Source organism: Larus michahellis, chromosome 6 (assembly GCF_964199755.1).
Source record: "Larus michahellis chromosome 6, bLarMic1.1, whole genome shotgun sequence".
Lineage (NCBI taxonomy): Eukaryota > Metazoa > Chordata > Aves > Charadriiformes > Laridae > Larus > Larus michahellis.
The window spans coordinates 34,045,156-34,072,308 of NC_133901.1; the positions used below are offsets into that span (position 1 = coordinate 34,045,156).

The 27,153-nt window shown below is 40.2% G+C and overlaps 1 protein-coding gene across 22 annotated transcripts in view; it reads right to left on the reverse strand.

The window, feature by feature from the left end:
- The window catches only part of PCDH15 (protocadherin related 15), a 799,343-nt gene that overhangs the window by 3,924 nt on the left and 768,266 nt on the right, over nucleotides 1–27,153 (reverse strand). For 18 of the 22 annotated variants that reach the window (XM_074589884.1, XM_074589881.1, XM_074589885.1 and 15 more), the window contains 3 exons: nucleotides 23,159–23,377; nucleotides 19,308–19,418; nucleotides 12,532–14,183 (listed from right to left, as the gene is read on the reverse strand). In XM_074589884.1, the coding sequence (XP_074445985.1) occupies nucleotides 12,776–14,183; nucleotides 19,308–19,418; nucleotides 23,159–23,377 (1,738 nt within the window). In that variant the 3' untranslated portion in view covers nucleotides 12,532–12,775. Of the gene's footprint in view, nucleotides 1–2,022; nucleotides 3,490–4,254; nucleotides 4,388–5,235; nucleotides 5,310–6,543; nucleotides 6,583–8,139; nucleotides 8,162–12,530; nucleotides 14,184–19,307; nucleotides 19,419–23,158; nucleotides 23,378–27,153 lie in introns of those variants that run through there. The other 4 variants (XM_074589897.1, XM_074589896.1, XM_074589898.1 and 1 more) reach the window with 3 other exon arrangements.

The following is a 27,153-nucleotide window of genomic DNA, read 5'->3' on the forward strand; positions in this document are numbered from 1 at the left end:
CTACCATCATTCTTGAATTAATAATGAAAACGCTGTTATTTCACTAAGGCAGCAGATACCACCATGGTTAACTCCCACTGCAATACATACGCATGCATGCAAGAAAAGCCAATTTTGAGAGAAAGAAAATCATGCAAGGTACAAGCGGGTGATGATTACTCTTAAGCTTTTGAGAAGTTACACTTTTACAAATTACTTAAATGCCTATTCTTTTATTCCTGATAAAGACATACAATTTTCTTCCCACAGATACATTCAGGTGGATGAAAGGACTGACTAATTTAAATGGGATTTACGTTAAAACACTATGTGCAGCTACAACTTTGCGCTATATGGGAATACAAAAGTAGGTAAGTGATCAGAAATCTAGTTCACATTTCAACTGGAATTAAAGACAGTAGTCAAAGAGTTAGTATCACACTGTGCACCTCAACACCAATTGTCCTGCAAGGGTAACTCCACAGCAGGCTCAACTATCTTAAAAATTGGAAAATTTTTCTCTCCTCCATCTAACAGAGACTTCCTGGCAGACCTTTGGCGCATATGCCAGAATTTGCACTAGCTTTAAAGTACTCACTCACAAGACTAATCCAATACCGGCTCAAAGCTTTAATTTTATTTAGGCTTCTTATGTCTTATCTGGATAAATCTAGTGCTTAAGAAACAGCTCTGTGGGTTTTGATGCATGGTAAATAAAGCACACACAGCCTGTGCGTACACACAGCTTGCACACTCTGCATGCTGACAGCACAGATAAGAGCTCCATGAGGAGGTACATCATGCCGAGGTTGCTTCTTACAAGAAAACACAAAGGCCACTTGCGCTGTCAATAACAGAAATCCTTCCTACGGAATCATGCTCATTCTGAGCGGAACTGTGCTAATGAAAGTGCTACAAGATTTCTCTATTGAATGATATCAGCTATTAGAGGTTATTGAATTTTAAAAGGCAGATAACAAAATATAGAACACAGGTGATGGTTACCTTCATGAATGCTTTGCTATTAAGCATCTCAAACTTTTACATAGATGTTTAAAAAAATAAAATGACTGCACTGTTAGGTGGGAAGGGCAGAAGTTGGAAAATGTAATCCGTTTCCTTTTCTGACCAAGTTCAATTTGTACACCTACCTCTGCATTCCTGTCTCGTACATCCCTGGTACCTGAAACCCGAATCCCATGATCCAGAAAAAGTTTAATCCCAGCACTGCTAGTAATACTCTGCAGTTTTGGGAGTGTTGCTTTGCTGCAATTTCAGTTGTCCTCCCTGAAAACAGGGCTAAAGTTTACAGCAGAGAACTCATTTGAAGAGTAGCAAATGTTGTATGGTAGGGGAACATAAGGTGAAACCATGTATGACTTCTAAGTCTCTTCATCCTCATCAACATTCCTGTTCATTCCACGTTTTATCCCTTTTCCTTCCTATCCATTTCGTGACAGACATAATCTGCACAAACATAGGGCCCTTAATAGATTTGTGCCACCAGGTTTGTCGAGCTATCCATCACAGCCAATACAAAATGCTGTGTTACTTCGCTTCACAACGTGCATAATGCAAAACAGATTAAATCTAAAAATCAACGCAATGCCTCTTTAACTACATTACTGAAATTAGCAGAGAAAAATAAGTACTCCTTCCTGCCATCGCTCAATGAAAACTAATCTTTCTATATCCACCACTAAGTATACCTGAGTAGTCTCTCAGAAGAATTATATTAGTTTGGTTTTCTACAGTTCTATCCTTAAGACAGTATAAAGGGTTCAAATGCTGAAGCAAAAAGGTTTGACATTTTCTTATTGTCTGTCTCTGGTCAAGTCTGTATTGCTTAGGAAAGATCACACAGAAGGCACAGCAAACAAGATCACTCCTTACTGCAAAACGTCCACCTACTGTTGCTCCTTTTTAAAAGGATGTAGAATCACCAGTAGTCTCTGACTCTGCAACAGCAGCATCCAGGGTCTCATCTGACTGAGACTGGCTGTTTTCCTGGGACGTCTTTTTTCTTACTTTCTTTCTTTTCACGTTGGTGTCAGAACTTTGATTCTCAGTATCAGGGGAAGTAGCATTTTTACCAGAAGTGGCACTTGTTGTGCTTTTTGTCCCTTCAGTACCTTTGGAGGTAACACTGATTTCACTTTCCAGGCAAGAAGATTCGTTCTTGCTGATAGTTTCTTCCCTGTCACTAGCATCTGTACCAACCTCTTCTGTGCTTTCCTCCGCACTATCATCGTCATTAATAGCTGATTTTCCTCTTTTGTCTACTTCAGTAGCAGCAGTTTTTGCATTGGCAGATGTTTCAGAAACTCCTTTATTTGAGTTATCTACTGTCTCATCGGGGCTTGCGCTGACTTGCTCCGCATCCTCTTCTTCATCTTCTTCTGACACCTCTTCTATCGTGTCTTCTATTTCCAGGCTGGCAGAGGAGGTTTTGCTCTTATAGCTGGATCCTGAAGTTTTCCTGTAGCTCGTGTCCCTGTCACTACCTGATGCATTAGAGTTAATATTTGATTTCTGGCTGGACCGCCTTGCTCTGCCACGAGAGCTACCTCCCTGACTTTTTACACTGGACCTTTCAGTGCTTCTTCTACTGCTGGATTTACTAGTTCCTGATTTGCTGTATGAACTTCGTGTAGATGAGCTCTTTGACAGGCTACCATCTTCATCACTGTCAGAGTCTTCCTCATCATGGTCCTCTTCAGATGAGTCCTCCTCTGATTCACTGCTAGAGCTGGAGCCAGATTCGTCATCAGAATCCCCAAAATCGTGCCCAGATTCTTCATCCGAGTCCACAGTACTTTCAGTGGCTTCATCCTGGTCCAGAGTTACTTTCAGGTAGTCTTTATCTTCCGACTCCGAGCCAGAGCTACTACTCTTCGCGGATGATTCACCTGAAGTGTATTTTCTTCTCTTCTTTTTCTTCTTCTCATAATCACTATCCTCATGTTCACTCTCTGCTGTGATACTTATTGAAACTCCTGATTTTGCTTCATCTCTTTCAAATTCTTCCTCTCCTCCTCTCGCATGCACTGAATCTTTCGTAATAGGCTCTTGAAATTTTCTGGAGACACTAATGCGCTTTAACACATGATTTAGTTTTCTCATTGAAGGTCTGTCATCTGTCGATTTCTGGAAGTAACTTCCCCTGATAATCATGCTTTTGTCACCATCCGCTTGGCGAGCTGACATTAACTTGGCGTAACTGGAATCCTTCCTACCGCCTTTCACTTTCTGCAGAATCATCGGGAATATCTTTGCTTTCCTCCATGGAGAACGAGCAGACTCAGTTCTTCCTACTGGTTTGTGAGCACTGACTGCTACGCGACTTAAATGCATTGCTGCTTTTAGTTTCCTTTTTCCCTGGCTGGTCCTATATGCTCTTCCAGTACCATGTCTTAGATCCATCCCACCACCTACAGGTCTACCTTCTATTTGAGCCCCTGCTCTCTGGCTTATACCTCTGCTTGAAGGACCTCTGCCTTGACTCATCCCCTGCAAATTATGAAAATGGAACTTGATTACAATTTGAAAGGTAGTTATTGTGAAAACTCGTACCCTAAAATAAGTCAGTAGGAACAAATGGGACATTTTTTCCCAAAAGCAAAACTAACTTACCTGTTTTAGAATAGCTTTTTACCAAAATTATGGGGAAAGTTCTAGAACAGGCTGCAAGTGCACAACTACCTTACTCCACAACAGGAAAAATGTTATCTCTTCTCATTTAATTAAAACCCATGTGATGGATTAAGAGTCTAGTATCTCTGAAAATTAGATTTAAAAAAAAAAAAAAGGAACATTTACATCAACTTTCTTCTGGCTGCCACTGACATTTTAAAATTTCTTTACATTCCGTTGTGAACTTTATGATAAATGAGTTTAGGTGACTGCTTTTCTCTGTAGAAAATCACCAGTTATAGGCTGAATATTAGTAATACCCTATTTGGTTAACAATATAAAACGGAATTACCTAAGGCTATGTAGATTTTTCTTTGAACTAGAAATCTACATTGAGGGAAAAATAGATGTGGATATTAGAAGAAACTTTGCAATTCCTTTTTATTTCTAGAAAAAGGGAAACAGGTGCTGACACAAACTTTATCGGTCATCAGAAGGGCAAACAATGATTAGCATTGAAACAGCTGCTTATTTGATCTATACAGAAAACGATATTCTAATCAATTACAAAATACATTTGACAAGGTTTAATGGTCCTTCCTCTCACTGCAGAGACAGAATCACCACAGCAGAGACGCTTACCTCTTCTGCTGTTGGTCCATGCGGACTATAGTAGTAGCCACCGTCATTCTCCACGACGACTTCCCCATACTCATCGTACATCCCCGAAGGAGACAGCAGGCGGCGGCGGCTCCCGTATTGAGGCAGTTCATACCTGGCAAAAACACCATCGTCTCCTCATAACGTGCACTGGTATGTCCACTCATGTCTCCGCACACAGCAACAAATGCACATGCTCACACCCCAAAGGGACAAGGATTTCTTTGCTCTCTTTTTTCTCTACCTTTGAGGAGATTCTTTTTTCCTTAGTGGTAACACAATACAAAACCTCTTCCTATTGCAATTGGCTGCAAGCCCGTTACAACCAGAGGGCAACCAGAATTGCGAAGTCTCTGGGATCAGTCAAGAATGCCCCAAGTGCAATGCCCTTCTTTCCAGGTACCTGATTTTTTTGGGGATCTTTTTTATAACTAGGGAATGAAAGAGCAGGTTCCCTGGGATCAGTTCTGGAGAATCCCTGTGAGCTTCTAAGAACAGCAATCATCCCTGAAGTGTTTGCAGTCAGAGGGGCATTATCAGAACAAGGCAGAGTGATGGTTTTCTAGGTGAAGGTAAAAGGCGAGACACTGGCTGGGAACCGTGAGCAGAAAGTATCAGTCACTGAACTCAGGCTGGTGAGCCACAAAAGGGGGGCAGATGATGGAAATTAATTTCCAAGACAGCAGAAATATGCAAATAAAAAAGTGAATACAAAACCGGCATGATAGATGGGAGTATACACTCTGCAAGCGTAATAATTAGATTTCTAAAGAAGCAGAGAGTTATACAACGCCCCTTTAACTTTTAAAAAGAGTTTTGTTGTCAGCACACACTTTCATGGACACAAAGATTAATGTAATCCTGTGGTGAAGGGAAGTCTCCAGATTAGATGCTGTAATAATAAACATCACCAACCTGGAAAAGCAGCATATTCAGAAATATATAGGAAAAATGAAAATATACCCATGCTCGTAACTGTAGTAATCTTGCCCATAATATTCCTGCCCTGGATCAATTCCAGACTCCATACTTAACTCCTGTCAAAAGAGAAACACTGATTGAAAGCAAACAGTATACACAGTAATGATGCATGAAAAAGGCACAAAGAACAGTTTCTCAAAGTGCGAACAAGCAAAATAAAAAATGATAATAATTTGAGGAACATTGACAGCTGTCAAGAGCCATGATGAGAAGCCAACAGGAACTTTAAATGACTCCTTCTCTGATGTATTCCCTGAGAGTGACTGTTCTAGGTCAAATAAATGCAGATGCTGTTCTGGTGTGGGACATCTCACTTATCCTGTACAAAAACCTTACTCAGTAAACTGAACTCACAGCAAATACGCCGTCACTTCTTGCACCTCTCTCAAAGGAAAAAGCTGCGTTGAAAGATTAGGGATATTTCACTTACAGCGGCTGTCTTGTTTTAATGTTTTCTAAACCACCAACAATCATGAACAGCACTGGAACAAGCTAAGTACTTGTCTGTATCCTACAAAAGCGCCAGTGTGTCTATAAGCTCGTTTCATGCACTGTTTGGTATTAGGCTGCTCTGTAGAAAACCTCTGAACTGCAGAATGGACACAGAGCACCAGAGCTTGGGTTTTGGCAAGGGATGGCATGTTGTCTCCGTCTCACAGCCTCCTAGAGGTTTTTCTCCTTTCCAATGAATTTAAAGTTGTGTCAGAGCATCTCATTGTAATTACTTACACAAACTATCACTATTCTGTGCTACAAAAATACCATCGATAGCAACATCTCACAAAAGCTACATTTGCTCCATTGCTTATTCTGGAAATGATAGTGCACCTAAAAGATTTGAAATAGTAAGCATTGGGTTTATAATCCAGAGCGGCCTTTGCACTTCATAGCAGTGTGCTAATGCTTTCATTACCTTGGCAGGCCAACTGCTTGGTTCATCTCTTAGGTACAATAATCACTTATCAGTTGACTGACATCTGAAAAAATAGATTGCGGTTGGACAGCAAGGAAATTATTCTCTCTGTGAATCTGGACAAGAAACTAGGAAAGCTTTTGGTCTGTGTGATGAAGTCCATGGGAGCAACTAAAAGATGCTCAAGGGGAAAATACCAAGATGCAGTAAATTTAAGGTATTTAATTAAAACAACATAAATGGGGCAACAATGTCAAGACTTTCCTTTTCATCTAAAACAGTCAGAAGGAAAAATATTACCTACGACAGACAAGGAAATTATGTAAAAGCCATTAAAAAAGTTACAGAATAATTAAGAAATGAAAAAATAGGGGTACCTCTGGTCTGAGAAGAGAAGGTCTCAGCAACTGCTGTTGCTACAAAAGAAAATGAGAAAGGGATTAATTAGGCAGCAACAATTAAAGTGCAGGTCATTTGTGTTTGAGTTAAGATTGGAAAGAAATCCTAAAAACACAGGTCCCTTCAGAGCCTTTTGTATGGCAGCCACCTGGATACTTCCACAGTCGGTGAGAAGTAGAACACTGCTAAGCACCTCATGTAGTAAAATCACTTTACAGTCCACTATTTTGTTTGCCTAATATAAAAGCAAATTTCCAGTTTATCTGTTGATTCTCTAAATTATTTAACTCGAGAACTTCTGTCAGAGCCCAAGAGAACTATAGTGTGGTGTGTGTCGGAGACGGCAGGGAGACAATGGCAGACAAAAAATTATCCCCACTAGGTAGAAAGGAAATCTATGGGAATCTGCAATAAAGTCTGTGATTCAGCTATTAAAAACCTGACGTGATTTGATTTCTTATGCTTCTACTGCAGTATCTTCGCTTTAATTTCTATATATTTATATACTTCTGTGGCTTTTAAATGTGTAGTTCCCAACCACAAATATACTTTAATTCACAATACCAGTAAGACAGAGAAGAATTCTCTCACTTGTTTTCTTTACAGCTTATGTATGATTTCTTTCTGTATGCAGCATGCAGTGAGAAAAGCACGCTGATGTGAGGGAAAAGACCCTGGGAGGCTGCACAGAGAGGACCGACAGGACGATATGGCTCCTCTCAGGTACGTCACAGCTAAACATGGGTCATTTTTGGTAAGCATGTTGTTAATTACTCTGCACCTCCAGTTTTCTGCAAATGACATGCCGATGCACATCGCTTGCTGTTTTGTAAATTGGGATCAGATTTTCTCAGAAAAATCAATACCTTTGTCCCCACACTCCTCCCAAAACTTGGTGGCACTATTTCAGCCAAGTTTCTTGGCCAAAACTAAACCCTGGGAGAGGGGGAAGTTCTGTATCTGAATTAAGAGACACAAATCAGCTCTGCAAAGGGAGGAAAAATCACAGCAGAACAACAGAAAGCTTGCAGTTTGTAAAACACCACTGAATAAGGAGCAGTAAGCTCCAGATACACACCTCAAGATTAGCAAAACCGATCTAGTTCTCAGCAGTAAGTACCAGCCTTTATGACAGAAAGGTATTTTGGAAAACTTTCTAATTATTAAATGAGTTCGTTCAGGTTTCTGGAGGAAACTCTGTGTTACTCGTTGCTGGAGAAAAACATGCTGCAAGAACAGACTACAGTGAGTTGTAGAGAAGGTCTGTGCAGTCCAGCGCCAGGCCCACGGCAGTCAGCAGCGGCAGATGATGAGACGTGCCATAAAAAAACACAGCCAGTGTGGAGGGAAACTGGTTTTGGCAGTTTGTCAAGCAGCAATCTCCTAGCCTGGAGGTTCCCTTTGTGCCATGATGGTTACTATCCCCCAGTGAATCTATGCCTCGTGAACTTTTTGAACTGTTTCATATTTCTGGCCTCTAAAACACCCAAGCAGCAATGAGTTTCACAACACAGGTTGTATGGGAAAAGTATGCTGTAATTAATATTTCAAACATAATTGGGGAACAGCCTTACCTCTTGCTGTGCATATCCTCTCCTAGAAGTCAGAAAAAGAAAAAAAATAAATTAGTATACTTCTCTGAGACTATATAAAGATGCACATTGCCATTCTATCTGGAGAGAGGTGAAAAGATAATGTAATTAGAAATATTACTAGCAAGAAAAGAAATACATATCCACAATGCAAAATATGTTTTTCTTTAGATTTGCTCTGGGCATACGAATTATTGCATGAGAAAGGCTAGTGAATCTTTGGGGTCTTTTCTTGCTTTAGCTTGCAAATGAATGAGAAGAAATCCCCAGTCCCCAAAAGCCAGAGAGCCAGTGCACCCAGTGGAACACAGCAAAGGGAAAGGGGGTGGATGCTGTGTTTGGTTTTCCTTGCGATCCAGTGAGAGAGGTCTGGCCCAGTCGCCTTGTCTCTTGCCTCAGAGACCATCTACAAAGAGACTCTTACTTCACGCATCTGCTTAAGCAGTGAAACAGTTTCTCTTCTACTTCTGGACTTTCTGTATCCACTCGGGACTTGCCAGAAGTTGGCCTGGAGCTTCTATTCCTAATTTCTTGTGACAACTTTATTATTAAAACTACACATTTCTTAACATTTCCTCTGCAGAGGGGAGTTAAATTCTTTCGCTATCTATGATTATTTTGCCACAAGCTTTGTGTTTTTGATTTTATTGAATTTTTTTTTGTTGTTTAATTCATTTTCTTGGAGCCATTCCTATGCATGACAAATGCACTTATTTCTATCAAGTTCTCTATTTTCACATTTTGTGCCAGAAAATTAAAATGGTTTAGACAAAACTAAGGAAGAGCAATTTAGGTCTTACCGTTATTATTAGGGATAAGCCTGGATTTTTTTAAATTTCTAAGATGGGAAGGGTAAATGCTCAAAATTACATTGAGCTTAAGCTGGTACACAGACAGGATAGTCTAGGGAAATTCTTTAATTACACTTGCGCAAATAATAAAGAACAGAGTAGAAGTCCTTTTAATTCTTTAATATCACCATCTATAACGTTTTTCTATTAATATTCAACACATGGAATTGATTATCAGCATTAAATTAACGCTGTTGCCCATATAATAAAAAAACTAATGAACAACTGAAATGAAGATTTATCATCAAAAGATGATCTGTGACTTTTCAAAGCCCATTTGAGGAACACTGTATTTAGTTTCCGTATCGCCTACCGCAATCTTCAGATAAGGAAGGTCTTGTGTTGCACAGAGGATAAGTAAGCCTATTAATCTTAATTGCTCTCGAGTAGTCACTATATTGCAGATTAAAAGCGTAATGTAAGTAATTCTCATTCAATTTGGAATTCAACTTTCTTAAAAATAGCACCATGCTGTGTTTTGAGAGATGCTTATACTTCTCTTAGAGTTTTGTGTGGCCATGATTAGAAGAAAAAAAAAGCCCCCAAAAGACAAAAAACATCCATTCACTCAATACAGCACAAGGATCTATTCTGACAAAAAGGCAAAGGTCAAAACAACATCATTTGTTTCCAGGAATGGATTAAAGCTCTCCAGCGAGGGAGGAATTGCTTCTGGATGAACATTATCAGCCAGACTTCACTGCAGTCAGTCAGAGAGAAATCTTCAATGCAAAATGGGAGGCAAGGACATAGTGCCTATGAGGATGCAGGATAATATGACAGCTAGTATGTGCCGCTCGTACTTAATGTGAAAGATAAAACAAGAATGAATTTACATGTACAAAATATGTCAACCTTTCACAGGACTGCATTGCTAACATAGGTTAAAGGAACTGTGATTTGCCTAAAGCAACAATTTCCCCAATTACTGGCATCCCAGCAGGCATTTACTATTTCATACTTTATAGCTGTTTTCATATTAAAAGCAAAAGCATTATAAACCCCAAATACTACGGATACTACTCAGAGAAGGCAGCTGCTTATCAGTTTGCTCTCACTCTTAAAATTGAGGTTTCCTGCCGTTCATGTCTGGAACCGCGGAGAAAGAATCTGGAAGGGAGGCGAGTACTGACGGGCTACTGCTCGGTATCAGCTTTGCAAACCGGTTTGCAAAGAAGCAGTCTCCACTGATGCAATCTCTGCTCCTGCTCAGAACTCAACCCAGTCAAGCTGATGATGAAAGGATGAGACATGTCCAGGGTCACTTCTGACCCTAATTAACCCAATAAGACAACCTGAAGAGGAGGCAGTAAGTTTACACATGCTCAACTTCTTACCAACTAATATATTGGTTAAAATATGCTGTAGTGCTGCAGAACTGCAGTAGCATCCAGACATCTCAATGGGACAGAACTTCCCTGGGGTAGGTTAAAAATATGTGCTATTTGTGTAGTTTCTTTCCTGTTCTAATAGAATGATTTTTTTTTAAACAAAGGCTAGCCAAAAAACCAGCAGGAGAACAAAGGTTACATTAATTCCAGACCAAATGAAACTAGGTTTTGTGAACTTTACCACTTAATAAAGGTTTCCTCATTACTGAAGAGCTGATTACCATGACCCCCCCGAGACTCTTCTGAGACTGACGAAACAAAATATTTAAAAAGGAGCTCCTGTGTGATGGCCATTCTTTCTGCTTAAGGAATGCCACAAATAACTGTAGCCAGATAAAACATTTGGAGTTTAAGCTGTGAATAACTAAACACCTGCATCTTTGCTGCATGACACTAGAGACTGCAAAATGAGGTCCTATTTGTCTAATATTTCACTAATGATGTCATGAACTTCACAAAAGCATCTGTTACGAGTCTACAAGCTCTAAAGTGGGATTTGGGTACTTAAATTCAAATCTCTGCCTTGAGGGTTGATCCACTCTGAACATGCTTAGCCCAATAATGTCTCACGCTCATCTCCGCACATTTTCCACTGTCCCACTCTCTCCATGCCTGGACCATCGCAGACACACTGAAGCAAGCAGACATGTAAGCCATCTACAAATTCTGACCCTTAAATCTGAAAAGTTTCTCTACTGAACAGCTGCTGAACCTTTGACAATTTGCTGCTGGTGTTACTGTCGTGCCACTCTTGGAGAATTTAGCATCATTGGCAGGTATTCTACATGCGTGTGTCTCGTAAATTATTCAGATTCTGTTACAGCAAAAATCAATAATCATTCCCCTCACCCATTTAGCAACGACACGTGTCTTGGAACTACAATCTAGCCCAACAAGAGTTCTAAGCAAAGAGAAATTCTAATGTATCAAGCAAAAGTTGTGTGATGGGAGTTCATGGAGTTTGGCTCTGGGACAAAGAAAGAGAAACTACCTTCATCAGTTTCCGACTGAAGCATCCATACATGTCCTAACTGCAGATTAAAAAAAAAAAAAAAAAAAAAAAGAAAAGAGAAAAAGCCAAGCACCATGGAAATGCTGAGTAACTCCAGACAGTATGATAAATAATTAATTACCTTTTTGCTCAGGCTTACAACATTTGATACTGAACTGGGAGTTTAGTTTTTCTTCATTATGTAATATCTGCCTTTCCCAATATGTTTTTAAAAATTCTCATATTAAACACAAATATTTTGAATTTTGGCAGAAGACTAAAAGGGACCTGGCAAGTTGAACGAAACTAACATTCATTGAAATGCCAGAACTGCTTTTACTTACCATTCTTCTCAAAGGACAAGCTAATTTACTATAATTGACATATTTAATGTAAAGGTCTGATTTAGATGTCTGTGAGCAAAAAAGCCAGTAAGTAAATCCATATTACATGGATTTTTACAAGTACGCGAAAAATCTTCACTTGGTGACACTAATCAGAGTGACTTTATTACCATTTAAGATAAGCAAGATGTTTCAGCTGTAAAGCTCATGGCAAACTAGCATGAAAGATAAAGAGAGACGCCAACAACAAGCACATGCAAAATAAAAAACAAACAAATGCTCTGTACATTAAAGAAATTTACAAAATAAAAACTCTTAACATGCAGTTACAATATAAAAAAATGCAATGGAAGGCAGAACATAGGTAACAGGAGGGAAGATGGCCAGGTTTACTGACAAATCAAGACAAACCCCTTCTTCTGACTTGAGATGCAAATGTGAGCTGAAAGAAAGCGTGCCAGCATAGCAGAGCGCTGCGTCACCTCCCACCGAACACGAAGATGCGTTACTGCAATAACTCCAGCTCACTGTCGCTGAGCCCGCTTGCTACCAGTACTTGCTTTCTTTGACATCCAATATCTGACAGTAAGATTCCTCCCAGGTGGTACATTTTAGGGGCAAAGCAAGAGATTCCAATTACAGCTGCAGAAAAACCACTCTGCTTACTGATAGTAGTACCTACAGTGAAGGCTGCTTAACATAAAGCAGTATCAAGCCCTCTGCCGTTTATGACCGATCCTTGGGTAAAAATGGACAGTTTCCCCCAAGTCTTTTTGGTAAACAGACTAAGAACCAGCATCATAGAACAGTAAGATGTAGCTCTGAGAAAACAACTTGTAGAATTATTATACATTACAAATTTCCGAGGGAACAGGAAAGACAATGTCTCGCAATTTGGGATTAGGACTGAATAAGTAGTGATATACAGCAGAGAAAGGGAAAAAGGTCTGAATTTCTAGAGAGTCTGAGGCAGATACCATGTGCTGCATTAGAGTCATCTCACTCAAAACGTTACATGCAGAAAACATCCAACCGTAAATATTACAGTGCTGTCGACTGAGATGGAAAGCGTTTCTCAAGCTCCTCCACAACACAGCTCAAGTTGCCATTCTGCTGGTTGGGCTCAGGCAGAGGTTCTGGGGTTGGCAGCTCTGGTGTTGCAATTGGTTTGAGCTTAGAAACGTGCTTGGGCAGGACGTGGTTTTTGTCTATTTGGCTGTACATGTTGGCCACAGACTTTTCAATCGCCGCTAAATTCTGAATGTTTTTAAGAATACCTTTCAGCTCCCTACGGGGAGGAGGCTCTGGCACTGTGGCCAGTGGTGGTACAGCTGGCTGTTTGGCAGGGGATTTTGAATGCTTGGCAGGAGAGAGGTGCTGGGTGGTAAAAGGAGATGAAGAAGAAGAAGAAGAAGAAAGAGAAACTGTGGGAAGAGGCGGAGGATGTGGTGGCAACAGAGGAGGGGATGGAAGTGGTGGTGGCGGTGGAGGTGGCAGCAGTGGAGGTGGGGGTGGGGGAATTTTAGGTGGATCTGGAATGCTTCCTGTAACTTCTTTGGTCTGAGGAGCTAGAAAACTTTGGCAAACTGATTTCTTTATCCTAAAAGATGGAGGAGTTGGTTTGCGCGTTGGTGGAGGAGAAAGTTCTTCCGGATAGTCGTGGTGAGTGACGACTACAGAGGGGACCGCAGAGGCCTCCGGTTCAACTACTTCAGCACAAGGCGTTGGAGAGGACAGAGGAGAAGAGCGAAGGCAAGGAGAAGCAACCACACTTTTAGGAGACTGCTCTAGTACGTTCTCTCCTTCTTGGAAACAGATGCTGTGTGTTGGTGATCGGATGGATTTCACATCAGGAGATCTCACTTGCTTCATTTCCTGCAAAGCCTGCTGCTCAAACTGTCTGGCCTTCTCTTTTACAGTTAACTTGGGGCCACTTAGTTTTTGAAATAGTGGACTGCTAATATCAACACTGCTATGCTGATCTTCGGTTCCTTCATTCTCTGCTTTGAGTCTCTCCTGTTGCCACTGAATGGGGTCCATGATAACTGGCCTACTCAGAGAACCAGGCGCATGTCTCTTAGTAACGTGAGTTGGTACCGTCCACGCACGGTGACTGCCTCCCAAAGAGGCATCTCTCAAGACTAGTCCTGAAGGAGAGAGAGTATCTAGAGTATCATTTCTTTTCCGTAGAAACTCAGCAGCAGCGGGACTTTGAATGACACCTTCCACATACAATGGGTTTTGAGTAGTTAATGGGTTCTCATCAGATAAAAAGGTAATGTTACTTGAAGATTTGGGGAGATTATTGTTCAACGATCCATTGATATTAGATTGCTTGTGAGCCTCAATAGCACGGGAAGCAAAGCTGCTTATAACTCTCTGACGGTCTCCTTCTTCTAAGACTGACTTTTTTCCCCTGCTTTGTTGGAAATGGTAGAGAAGAAAAAGACTTGAAAGAAAAGAAGATAATCACATGTGAGGAAACATGCATGGACATAGATACTTATGAGAGAGAAAAAAATAACTCATGATATGAATCAGAGCCATTAAATTACTTCTAGCAAGCTACTACTATCCAACAGAAAGACCACATTTACTAGACTACTGGGCAAGACATTTACTTTTACATCTTCTTTAAGGGAGAAGGACTTGAGGAGGGAGAAAAATTGAAACCAGTTTTCAGCTACTCAGCAAGTTCAAAGATAAGCTAACCTCTTTTTTTAAAAAATCCCTTAGATTTCGAAAGTATCAGTCAATACTGTACCCTATCTCCCCAGTGACACAAAATATCAGTGCTACGTAGTTATGCGATGCGATTTATCTGTGAGATAATACGGACTCATGATATGTATACCATGAGTCACATATACATATATATACACACATATTTATATATGTATGTGTAATTGTGTCTCCATCATTCAAATGGCAGCGGCACTGTGCTGCCCTGCACACAGCCAACACAGAATATTCGCGGGGATTTTTATGTTAAACATATTCTATAATAATTGTGCATCTAAACTCTGCTATTCTATAAACCACGTGTACGATTAGGCAGTCTTTAGGTGTGCTTGCATTGCCTGTTAAGGACTGGCCGTAGGTGACACACAAAATTGGGACCGTGGTTTGAGCCGATGGTGAGCCTGGAACTGCGTCCCCAGGAGGAGCCAGCAGTGCACCCGGGCACACCTGAAGCACAGACCTGTAGGGTTGCTGTGAGGTGGCCAACAGGAGCAGAAGCCAGTCAGCTGAGATGCACGTCAGACCCAGACCATTCTCCTGACACTGACTGTTAAAGAATTACCAAGCTGGGCTTTTTTTCTTGCATTGATGATACGTATACTGATGCAGAAGTATCAATATGTGTATGAATTTCATCTCTGCACCACGTTAAACTAAATGAAAAAAACTCTGCAGCTGGATAACACTGAATTTCTACACAAGAAGTAGGAGGTCTCACCATTTTCTGGAATTTGTCTAACGCCTTCAAGTGCCACATTAACCTACCTTCCTCAAATATTTTTAATACCACCAGCTTCTGAGCAGATTTTAAGATAAACAGCATTTTAAAATCAATATCCCCAAACCGCCTAGTAGAAAAGTATGCCCTTAGAGCCCTGTTTTTAATAATGCTCACTTGAGGCTGAAAATAAATTTATTTCCCCCCAGCCTGTGAAAATTTAAGACATTGGCCAATGTCAGAGCTGAAAACAAAACCCTTGTCCTTTCAAAGAGATTACCCTCATCAGCAACGAGATAGAATCAAAACGCATTTCCATTGCTGCCATATACAAATTAATTGTAACTAAACAGACGTGCTGTCTAGCATGGGGATGCAAAAAAAACCCAAGTCAAAAAAAGAGTCTTAAAAAGGACACCTACTCTAAAAGCTCTCTGAAACATTAAATGCATCTGTAAGACAGGCTACGATGAGAACACGATGGCGTAAGGGAAGATAATGGTAGAAATGGGGTATAAAGACTGAGTTCCAGTTCTGTGCAATTCACTTCCAGCTTCACTGCCTCTGCCTCATGCTGGTCCTCTACATTTTCAATGCCCTACTTAAAATCTTCCTATTTCCTGCAGTTAAGCAACTGCAGCTAAAGTATAGCATGAGTGGTAACGACTTCTACACACACATGCAAATCAAATTACCATATAAAACTACTTTTAGTGACTTAGTGCTGTCCAATAGTTTCAAAAAACCTTCTCAGTTAAAAACTCTCAGTCTTGTCTTACGAAAATTTGAGTCATATTCTTTAGAATTTCAATTAAAAAAGGTTAGGCTTTATTAACAAAGGAATAGGGGGAAAATTACATTTTCCACGATTACATGAATGTTGTAAGACAAAGTTTTAGATCTCATGGCCAGATCGTTCCATCTTTTTTAGTGTTGTTTTTTCATATCTCAGAAAATACTACCAAATCTAAATTAATGGGAATTTAACCTCTAGTGAATAAATATTCTCTAGCAAAACTGGAAGAGAAATTTAAATAACTAGATACTGGACAGGAGTTAATTAAAAGATATTAAATCCCCTCTAAGTTACTTAATATGTAAAAGCCCCCCAAAAGCCTGCATTTGGTAATGAAACACATTTGCTGCTTAACTTTTGTTTCTTGTTTTGACTGGGAGATCACCCACACAGAGGTACTAGAGCTTCCTAATGGTCACAGGGACCTGAGAGGAGGGATGAGAAGCATCACTGCACTGCAGGGATCGCTCTCCCTTTGCAAATAACACCCAGCAAAGCCACGAAGGGTTATACCAGTGAATAAACTCTCCCCAAGCACTGCAGTTCTCCAAAAACCAACATGCCTAAGGCTTGCCTTTGGGCAGAATATAACTGTATGAAAAACAATTGAATTCACACTAATAATAAACTAATTCTTTATTCTAAAGCAGCATACTTGGAGGTTGGTCAAGCACCCTCAATCTATTCAGAGGCGAGAGAAAGAAGTGATGCTGAACTTGAAGGAAACCCTCCAGTAGAAGGCTCATGCAGGATGACATAACCTTTATGCTACTGGAACAGATTATTTCAAAAGCTTCTCAGTTCCTTCCTCGCTTCACAGGATGGCTCTCAAGGATGAGGTTATCCTGCAATCTTTTTCTGTTTATATATAGGTATTTTAATCAATGAGAAACACCAGCTCACCAAATTGAAGAAAAAGTCCTTGCCTTGCAAGGAATTGTAGACAGCAGACAAGAAAGATTTTGCTTCCATCCCATCGTGAGATCTTAAATCTATGAACTGAAAGCAAACCTCTGTGCGTGCACTCGGTGGTGGTTCTGTTTGGCTTTTCTAAGGTAGTAGGACTATTTGGCTTTAGAAATAATACCATTCAAGTTCAGTAATCATACTTCATCTCTACTTCCAAGAAAAGGATAAAGAAGCACAGAAGTATTGAAACTTCACAGTAAATGTCTTTCCTGTACTTGATCAATGGACAAATAAGCTATGAGTTACAGACTGCAGGGTTTAATGGGAATTACTGAAAGGAAAATTAAGTAGCGTTTCTACTAGCTACAAATACTCAGACAATGAAATGAGCTTACTTACTGATGCCTATGTATCCAAAGACAGAGAAAAATGAAAATTATGAGACAAGGCAGATTTAAAACTGAAGAGCGTAGTTCCATTTCATTTGCTATAAACACCAAATTAAGAAAACAAGAGACAAGGCAGCACCGCAAGTGAACGATGACTATCTTAGGACAACTAAAGACAGAAAATACTGTACTAAAATTCATGAAAAATGTTAATAACAGGTATTTCCCAAATAATAATTTCCTATGGTTTACCAGTGCTTTGAAATCAAATATTTGACAGAAAAAAAAAGATTATTTGTAATTATTTTAATTGAAGCATGTTATTTTCTTAAAAATCTTAAGGATTTTCATGTATCTTGTAAGGATTTTTACTAGGTTATGTTTAACCAATTCCTTAGCATGATGGTTAGATCTTAGCTGTATGCAAAGACATCTAAGAGAAAATATTCCAAATACGGCATCTTCTTTTCTGCAATAAAGCCTATTTTTAGTCAAAATGGACATAAACCTAAGCCTCAAAATCAATACTGCAAATCTGTATATTTGCAGCTATATGTTGCAGTACTAAACATAAAAAAAAAATTTGCAGGTAAAAACCCAGCAAAATGAGGCTTGTTCTGGGTTTAGCATAAGGTATTCATCAGTACAAAACGCAGAGTCATCCGTTGGGATATTCAGTTCCCACAGACAATCAGCTTAGTATCACTGCCAGAAAAATTAGTAGAAGCGAGTCATTAATTTCAGTAGAAACTGAGTTCAAAAGAAATGGGAATTTTTTCCAGCAGGGTACCTCACTGCATGTGTAAGTGTGTACAGCTGTGATCTCAGGTGGTTCACAAGCAGATACGCTACTGTCAAACAAACGTTTTTCCTCCCTTCCTGCCCAAGCAGTAACACGCCACGAAGGTTAAAGGCACAGGAGGAAATTCAGGAGTCCTCCCTTCACATATAGCACCTCTATTTACACAGAAAAGCTAAAGCTCCGGAATTATTTCGAGCAGAGGCTGCACTCAGATGGCCAAGAGTTAAAGCAGCAGTGATACGTTCTGTCATGCCTCCGTAACATTTTATAAACTCTATCTATCCAGCATCTAGAAAATTTCAACTTTCTGAGCTAAAGAAATACTGCTTGAAAACAGAGCAGGAGCTGGGCAACCCTCAACACCACCAGCAGCGCTCTCTCTACCTGCCTCCAAACGTATTATTAATGCTACGCTCTTCAGCGTTACTTGGCTTTAAAATACGAACTTAGATGAGTAAGTGTGGCAAGCTTATCAACAAAACCCCCCAGGATGATATGAATGTTAATTGGCTATTCTCCGCTGTAATATTTTCATACTGAGAGTTAAACTGTTATTGGAGTCCATAAACTTCAGATTTACGGAAACATGAAAAAGTAGGCATCTTTGCCATATTATCATTACAGAGCATATAAGAGGAAAAAGATACCTTCATTGCACTGCTAGTGGTTTCTCTATTTTGATAGTTCCTTTATCTTTAATTTCAATATTCAGACAGTTTCAAATTTAGAACCAAAACCCCCCCACTTTACCCAACAGAATATTTCTTACTAGAGCAAATGGGGACTTTGGGGCAGCAATTTCATTGGATGTGTTTAGTGAACAGCTTTGAAAGCTGTGGCAACGCTGGCCTGGATCTGCCAAGGCACTGAAGGAGCCCAGTCCTGGCTCACGCTGGCAGCAATGGCCTGCTGGAGGCTCTTGCTCTAGGAAAAAAACATCTGGTTATACCTTGCTTTCTGCCAACCTAAAACCTGTTAGAGATTCCCCCATGTGCTACAAGAAATCCCCGTTAGCAGGTTAAATGGTTTTTTTCTCTCCTTACAGAGTCATCCTATTTATTTTCTGGATATTTGAGAACCCCAAGCAGCCGGGGAAAGACCCCTTCGGGAAGAAACGCCTTTTGGACTTAGACCGCATGAAGCGATATCCCTGGAAAGTGAATCACGGCTTCTTCGCTCACTATCAGTTTTATTAATGTATCACAAGGAATACTCACATGGTGCTGTCGCCAAGCTCTTCGTAGAGGTTATTGGCAGCAGTGCTTGCTGGTTTGCCTGCTGGTAAAGCCATCTGGATTCTCGCAGTCTTTGCACATTCAGCCTGTCGCCTTTGGTAAGCCACGTAGGGAAGGAGAAATACTCATTAGAAACACTCTATACACTAATACAAGACGTAAAGTTATCTATGCTTTTTCCTGCAGTTTTCAAAACATGTCATCTTCGAAGAAAAGTAATAATGTGATAATCTTTTCCTGGCTTTTTCAGCTCTCTGTTATTTGTTCTCTCTTGATGGAATAACAGAGCTTCCCCCCGGACAGAAGCCCCCTGACCAGCAGCATGTCACTGCTGCAGAAGGTATTTCCCAGGAAATAATGTATGTGCGAGCTTTGACACTGCTCTCATTAGGAAGTTTATCTGTTCTGGCTGCCCAAGACTAACAGTGGAGAGAGTAAGCTCTTGGTCAAGTGCTTCATCCAAGTGCCAAGAAACTGTAATTTTAAACACAAAGAAAGTCTCTGTCAAGGTTTATCACTTACAACTCCTTTCTCATTAGAGTTGGCTGGGCAATTTCTGTCTCAATGAACAGCCTTCCTGAAAAAAATTATTTTCACTATCACTATGAAACAAATTTCTATTCTCTGTCTAGAAAACAAAGCCTGTGGTCAATATGTGTAACCTGGGGAGCGCCACTGAGGTGTCCTGACTGATGTACCTCCCTTTGCTTTTGAGGCTGGTCGATACCTGACCATTTGTAGGGAAGTTTCTCTGTGCGCTCTAGCCTGACATGCACTCGCTTGCTTGACAAATACCACACACACGAAAATATCTGCTGTTTTCTCTGCAGGGAACAGGTGATTTCCTGAACCACGGTATCTTTAATGTGTGCTAGCATGCAGTAATAAAATACACCGAGTAGCCATAGAAGTAACTTTTAACCTCGCCATACTGGGTGTTCAGGAACAAGCTGGAGTACAGGAAGTAACTCTCACTGAATGTCAAGTACCCCTTCTTCTTAAAAATAAAGACTGGCAGGTTATCAATATTCCTATGCAATCTGTTAGAAACAAAGCTGAAAAGAAGTACTTACTCTTTGAATCTGTTTTGTTATGCAAAAAAAAAAAGAGATAAAAAGGAAGGTTAAATGAATTCTGTTTGCAACAATTATCCTAAACAGTGAACCTAATAGGAGTAATAAACTAGATGCTACTTAATTATTCCACACATAAAATTACAGAATTAATGACATGTTTAAAGAATCCTCATTTCCAGAGCTGAGCAGTGTTTAGCTGCTATTTGTGATACTCTTGAAACAATTTTGCAGTCAGCATAAACATGAATTGCAGCGGGGAAAACTGCTCTGGGCGCACAGAAAACAACTCCCTGCCACGCACACGCACAGAGAAAAGAGTAAGACGTGAAAACTTCAATGTACCTCACAATATTTCTTTAACAGGTGGACGTTATTAGGGGGGCATTTTTATAACTCATTTTAACGTGTTTCAAGAATGCTATAGAAAACATCTTCAAGAGTGAAGTATTACTTTTGGTTTTATTTAGACGATGCCAGTCTTTGTGATTAATTATTTATAGTTACCTTATGGGGTTGTACAGGATAGTGTATTTCAAAGACACTATTTAATAGAAACGTCTAATGATAGTTTCTGGCTTGTTTACAAATCATAAATGTAGGCACTGAGCTGCACTTTAACAGTGATCATTTTATAAATTAAATGAGTTTTCTTTTCAGTAACTATTATTTTTACAAAATTTCGTAAGCTGATCACTGTATCTGGAAAGCACTGAAAAATGGACCTACTGCCCATAAAAAGGTTTAACAGTGAGAAAAATCTTAATATTTCCATTATATGTGCTGTGGGTATGACAGTTACATTTATCCCGCTATAATCTCGACACTCGGTGGCAGACTGGAGCACCTACTTTGACAGAATGTTATCAGGAAAAACACCAAAACTCCTTTTGAAAAGGAGGAAAAAAGGCTGTAATGCAAAAACAAACCATAAGGCTCAGGACAGGCTTTTGGTGTTGATATTAACACTAAAATTCTTTTTATTTTCTTTGGCACTCTTCAGTAATATATTTTTCATAAAAGTATAGTTTATTCACATTGATCTGCTATAAATCCAACTCCAAGTCATACTTCTAGACAATAAAAATGTGGGGTTTTTTTGATGAAATGAAGTTAGGCAGATTCCTTAACGCTGTTAAAAGAGACTGATAATCTGTTGATAATCTAACAGATGCCAAGGAAAAATAGTGCTATTAGATTTAAAGAAACAGGCAATTTGGGTAACAACAAACACAAACTAACTGTCATTTTGAGATGCACTATCATCCCAATGGCGCAGAAGTTTGCCAAGCTCTTTCAAACACCTTTAAAATTTTTATTCCTTTGGCCCAAATTGTTTGGAGAAACTGGGATGTAAATATAATCCAAAGTACAGTAACCATCAAGAAATGGCTATCCTTGGCAATTTTTGCGATGCCAGTACACAGAGTGCTCGCAGGCAGGTTGCTGTTTTTTCATGTAGGATATGCTTTTTAAATGATGACTAACACAGCGCTTCGCTAACTCCTCACTGCAGTGCAGAAAGGAAAACTGCACCATTTGAATCTCACCTGGCGTATTGTACCACATCTACTGCAGCATTCGGACTGTAATCGCTTGACCGTAACACATGTGTATCAGCTCTTCCGTGCCCTCTCCTCCCACAGACCGATGCAACACTGCAGCAGGAGTCTGCAGAGCCACTGAAACCTTGTTGCCCTCAACACAATGAAGGAAGGAGATGCCACAGCATTTTTCGTAGAAACAAAACAAGCAAAAAAGAAAACCAACCAAACAAAAATCCAGCAGGGCTCTGGGTACCCCTTCCCACATGGTTCTGTGGAGCAGAGGTTTTCCAGGATGAGGGCACATTACATTCCAGCTAGTTCACCAATTTTAAAATGAAGTTAGAAAGATAGCGTGGTACAGACCGATATATGCAGAAGTTGAATATAGCCATTCACTGGGGAAGATGCACAGAATTATTTATATGTTGATTCTGTAATGACTGTTAATTCTTTGAGTTCTTAGAGCATGCACATGGAATTAGAAATCTTCCATGAGAAGAAATTAAAGAATAAATATACAGCCTTTAAGTCCAAATGCATTGATTTTAAATATGAGTGGACCTGAAAAGGCTTAGTTGAGAAGAACTTGTTAGTGATGTTGATCCTTTAATTAGTCTATTAGCCCAATTACATAAACCTCTTGAGTCTATGAGAGGTGAGTGGAAATATCAAGAAGGTTCTCTCTGGCGTATGCTGCTTTAGATAGTGCTAAAATGGCACAAAATCAATTCTTCATGAAAGATTTGCAATTAAGAAGCATACTGCTAGGGAAAAAAATATAACTGTGAATATTGCAGGATTTAAACAAAAAAAGTCGAGTCCCCTTATCTGGCCCGAGCTACACAATTTTATTTTTGATTAATTTATTGAAACAGCACCTTTTTCCTCTTTTGTTTTTTTTCGGCATGGAATTCAGCTCCAAATCTACACTTGTGTTTCAAACTTCTGGCTTTCGATCTCGTGTTCTGGCACGTGTTCTAAAACTGCACCACAACTTCAGAACGACGGCAAGATGCACTTCCCATGCATTTTCTCTTTTCATGCACCGCCCACATCGAGCATTGACCAACTCTTGTGGCAAGAGGGAAATTAAAAATATTCCCCTGTATAATAACTTCCTTGCAATGAAGGATCATTTTAAAAGCAGTTCTGCTAAGAAGTGTAGCATCCCTACTACAAGGCTGCTACCAGAGAAAGGAGGAGGAGTACTTACTGTCTGTAGCTGACCATAACTATTAAAATCGCTGGCATACAGCAAAGGATGATTATGACGGCCAGAGCGAGTAACGCGCCTTCCGTGTAGCCTACGGCTTGTGCCTGCTTCTTGACGTTTGCCACCACGTCTGGGGTGCGGATCTCCAGGATGCGCCCCCCCTGCCCCAGGTACGGCTGAAACTCTTTATTGATATCCAGCAGTTTGCCATCCAGGAACCTTCAATGTCACAAAAGAAAACTATTACAGCCAAGTTCATTAACTGTGTTTGAATTGCTGCATAGTTGGGTTAATAACTGTAGTCTGATAAAGCACATACCTCTTCTTTATGTGCTTAAGAATATTAGTAATGCCCCATAATCCCTATGACAGTGATAACTCCAACGCACTTAATGCCAGAACACAGTTTAAACACTGAAAAGGAGAGGTGAGCTGAAGCTTATCCTCATTTCTAGGGGCAAAAAGTTCTCCATGCCATTGAGAGCAGCACGGCAAACCGCTTGCTTTGTGCTTTATCCTTCAGTGGTGTGTTGCAGAGGATTAACTAACCCTCCTGCACGTATCTGTAAAGACCACTCCAGCCTAAACATCAATTTGATCCTACTCTAAAAGCAGGTAATTATTAGAGGGCCTTCCTCAGCTTCTCAAGGAAATTCTTCAACTGGAGGGATATCCTACAGTTTGTTCCCTTTTGACTTCTCTTTCAATATTAAAAAGAACAGGGATTTGGAAAATCCCTATTAAAAAGAAAAGGGATTTGGAAAAACTATGCTTTTATTAATATCTTCCCCGCCACCAGCCGCATCAATTCTGAACGTCATTCTCCCACCTGCTCTCTCTACTCAGCCTCTGTGTCTCTGCTGTTTTCTTAGATTGTAATGCTGGTAATACATATTGAATTATTTGAGTATGACTTTTCTCTCATAGCATGGGCTGTTTGATGGCAAGAGGAAAACACAGAACAGTGATCAGATGAACTCCTCTCCAGTGGGAGTGAACATCAGAGCAGCTGAAGGATGTGCCCTCTTAACGTTTGGCACAGTGCTTGAGGGAGTTTATTCACTGGCTCCCGGCTATCTGACAGCATCCTCTCCATCACGGGCAATTTTTGGGTGGAATCTGTAGCAACCTTCCTGAGAGACGCAGGACAGTTGTAACAAGGAAAACGTAACATTTTAGAAAATGCTACATCATCTGTATTCATTTCCTTAAAGTCAAAGTGGAGGTCACAACAGATGACAGACTGAGATTACTGTAAACTGCATCCTCTTTTTCTTATTTTGAGAAGATGGAAGCCATTTCTTCCAGAGTTTCACACATCTTCTAAAAGGAAAAGCACTAATTGCTTAGACTAAACTGTAATTTAATCTTCAGGGACTCTCCAAACACTGCCAGATACCAGAAAAATCTTGATAATGTTACTAATTACAGGAACAATAGAATATCTATACAGCTATCGGAAAAACGCTGGCTTCAAGTAGGCCTACACAGGGCACAGTGTTAAGACAGAGTTAGGTCCTAGGCAAAACTAGGGTATTAGCTAACAAGGAACCGCACGCTGTTGTCACTGCTTGCAACCGATAGTAATGCCCATCTTCCGTTTGGGCATCACCTAGGAGGGGAACTTGGAACAACGCAGTTACCAAGCACAGGACTGCAATGGCCCCTGAAAAAGCAAATGCAGTGGAAGAAGTTCAGTATCTGATCTGATAATTGGCCATTTAAAGACAGGTAGCCAAATGTAAACCCTAATCAAATGACCTCATTTCCCAGATGACGGAAAATTTTCTATTGGATGACTTTTTGATAGCAAACAGTATGTTTGCTTAGAAGCTTACTTTAGGAGTTTGAAAAAATATTTTGGCCAAGGCTTTATTTGAAAAAAGGTACTGGCCAAGGCTTTAACTTCCAAAGGAAAGTAAAAATTCTTGGATCACTTTTGAAGTGAGGACTGACTGTCTCACGAGCTGCCAAGGAGTAGGCTCCAGCTCTACAGATCGAAGATGGAGGCACCCATTAGGATGGAGGAGGATCCTGCTGGCTCTTAGCTATAGCAGAACCCACACCCTTACCTCTACAGCAGTTCTCTTGGAGAAAGTTAAGTGAAAAATACTGAGCTTAAAAAAAAAAAAAAAACCCAACCAAAAAAACCAACAGCTAAAAAAATACTCTGAAAGGACTTCTGCATATAAATTCTGGATGTCTAAAAAAAAATCTGAAATAGCTTTTATTTCCTTAGTCTGATCATGAGACAGAAATTACACTCCTAAAAGACCATTTTCTTAAATGGTGTTCATTTCTCACAATCTATTTCCTCTCAAATTAATTTACTGATAAACCCTCATAGCATTGTTTGTCCCTGGGTGTTTTTGAACTTTAGGGAGGATGCAGTCTGACCTGTGCGTGTAACCTATTAGCCGGATCTCATAACAAGCAGAACAACTCCGCCTGAATGACGAAATGGTGCTGGTTTCGTGATGCTAACTTCAAAGAGCAGCAGTGGCTGCTCACTCCCAGACCCACACGGTCACAAAAACCAGCCCAAGGCGTTTTAAGGAATAATTTCCCTTTGTATTGGCATGCTCTGCTGATATTCACAACTAATTCCTTGATTTCTTCCTTAAAACATTTGCTGGATATTTGAGCAAAAATCCCTTTTCACAGCTTAAAGACCTGCAATGATGGTTCACAGGACATAAACCGAGCTCCGATTCTTTTGTTGTACGCTAGATGTCACTGGTGCATATTACATGTCCTTTGAGTTGGCAAAAGCATTCAGGTAGGACAGCATTAAATCTCTGGAAGACTTTAACAATCTCTCCGTTAAAATTCTGTTAGCATTTTCTTGACAAACCCTATTTTAACAGGTTCGTAACTCAACCGTGCACATTTACACCACGATGAAACATGACACATTGTGCAAAAGATTCAGAAGGGGTAAGCATTTTATTTTTAATGGTGGACATTTTCCACTTAATATATGCAGGAGAAATTTCCTGGATTCAATTGTTTTTTATGCTCCAATAAATCAAACCCTCTTTCATATAAAAGATAAAAAAGAAGGCTGAGCGTTTCAGTCTGTAAAATTATCTAAGTGGCCTCAAAGTCTTTCAGGAGTTTGTGGCAGAGGGAGAAAACGACAAAGCACAGTTACTATTCAGACCTCTTTTTCTGTGTAACCAGACAGATTCCTGATTAATAAAAATGTCAGGTAATCAGTCATAACAGTCCTAAGGAAAAGTATGAATCTCTTGTTGCGTATCAGTCTTACGAAGTACAGGACAGGGAAAAAATCAGCGTATCTTGAGAGACACATGGGTTTTTCCCAGCTGGCAGTGAGGAACACAGCACGGCTGTTATGTCCATGACTTTTAAATCATCTTTGTTTTCCAGCCAAACAACTTACTTGAATGCAAATACATGGGATTGGGCTACTCGTTTGGGACTCCTGTCCCATTCAAAACAGCCGGGTAGTGAGTATGGCACCATCTGCGCGTGCGCTGTCGCTGTGAACATCAGCATAGGTCCAGCATACCCAGAGCACGCTGCTTTTCCTTCTGTCTCTTCACTTCATAAACGACTCTTGGACATGACCTGACGCATTGGAGCGACATCTCCCAGAGGTGATTATTGGAGCCTCAAAAGTTAGCCTTGGTTTAGTGGGGTTTATTACTGGTAGAAATGCAGCTCTGCAGCTAGTCACGAGTGTGACTTTGCTCGGCTGCTGACGGGCATTAGCTGTCGTGACTGTCCCTTCCCCCAGCTCTGGTGTAAAGCCGAGCACCTTTGGGACCCCAGCGCTGCCCTGAGTTGTGCCTGGCTACCAGCTCCAACCAGGAGGAGTCACAAGTGACGTTCGTCTGTGTGCTGGCAGCACTCCATCTGCAAAGGCAAACGGGTTGCTCTGCTCCACTCTGTCCTCAACTTACCCCCACATTCCTTAAGAGACCTCCGCAGATATTGGTTTCAAACAGTGACAGGTTTAACATAAACTC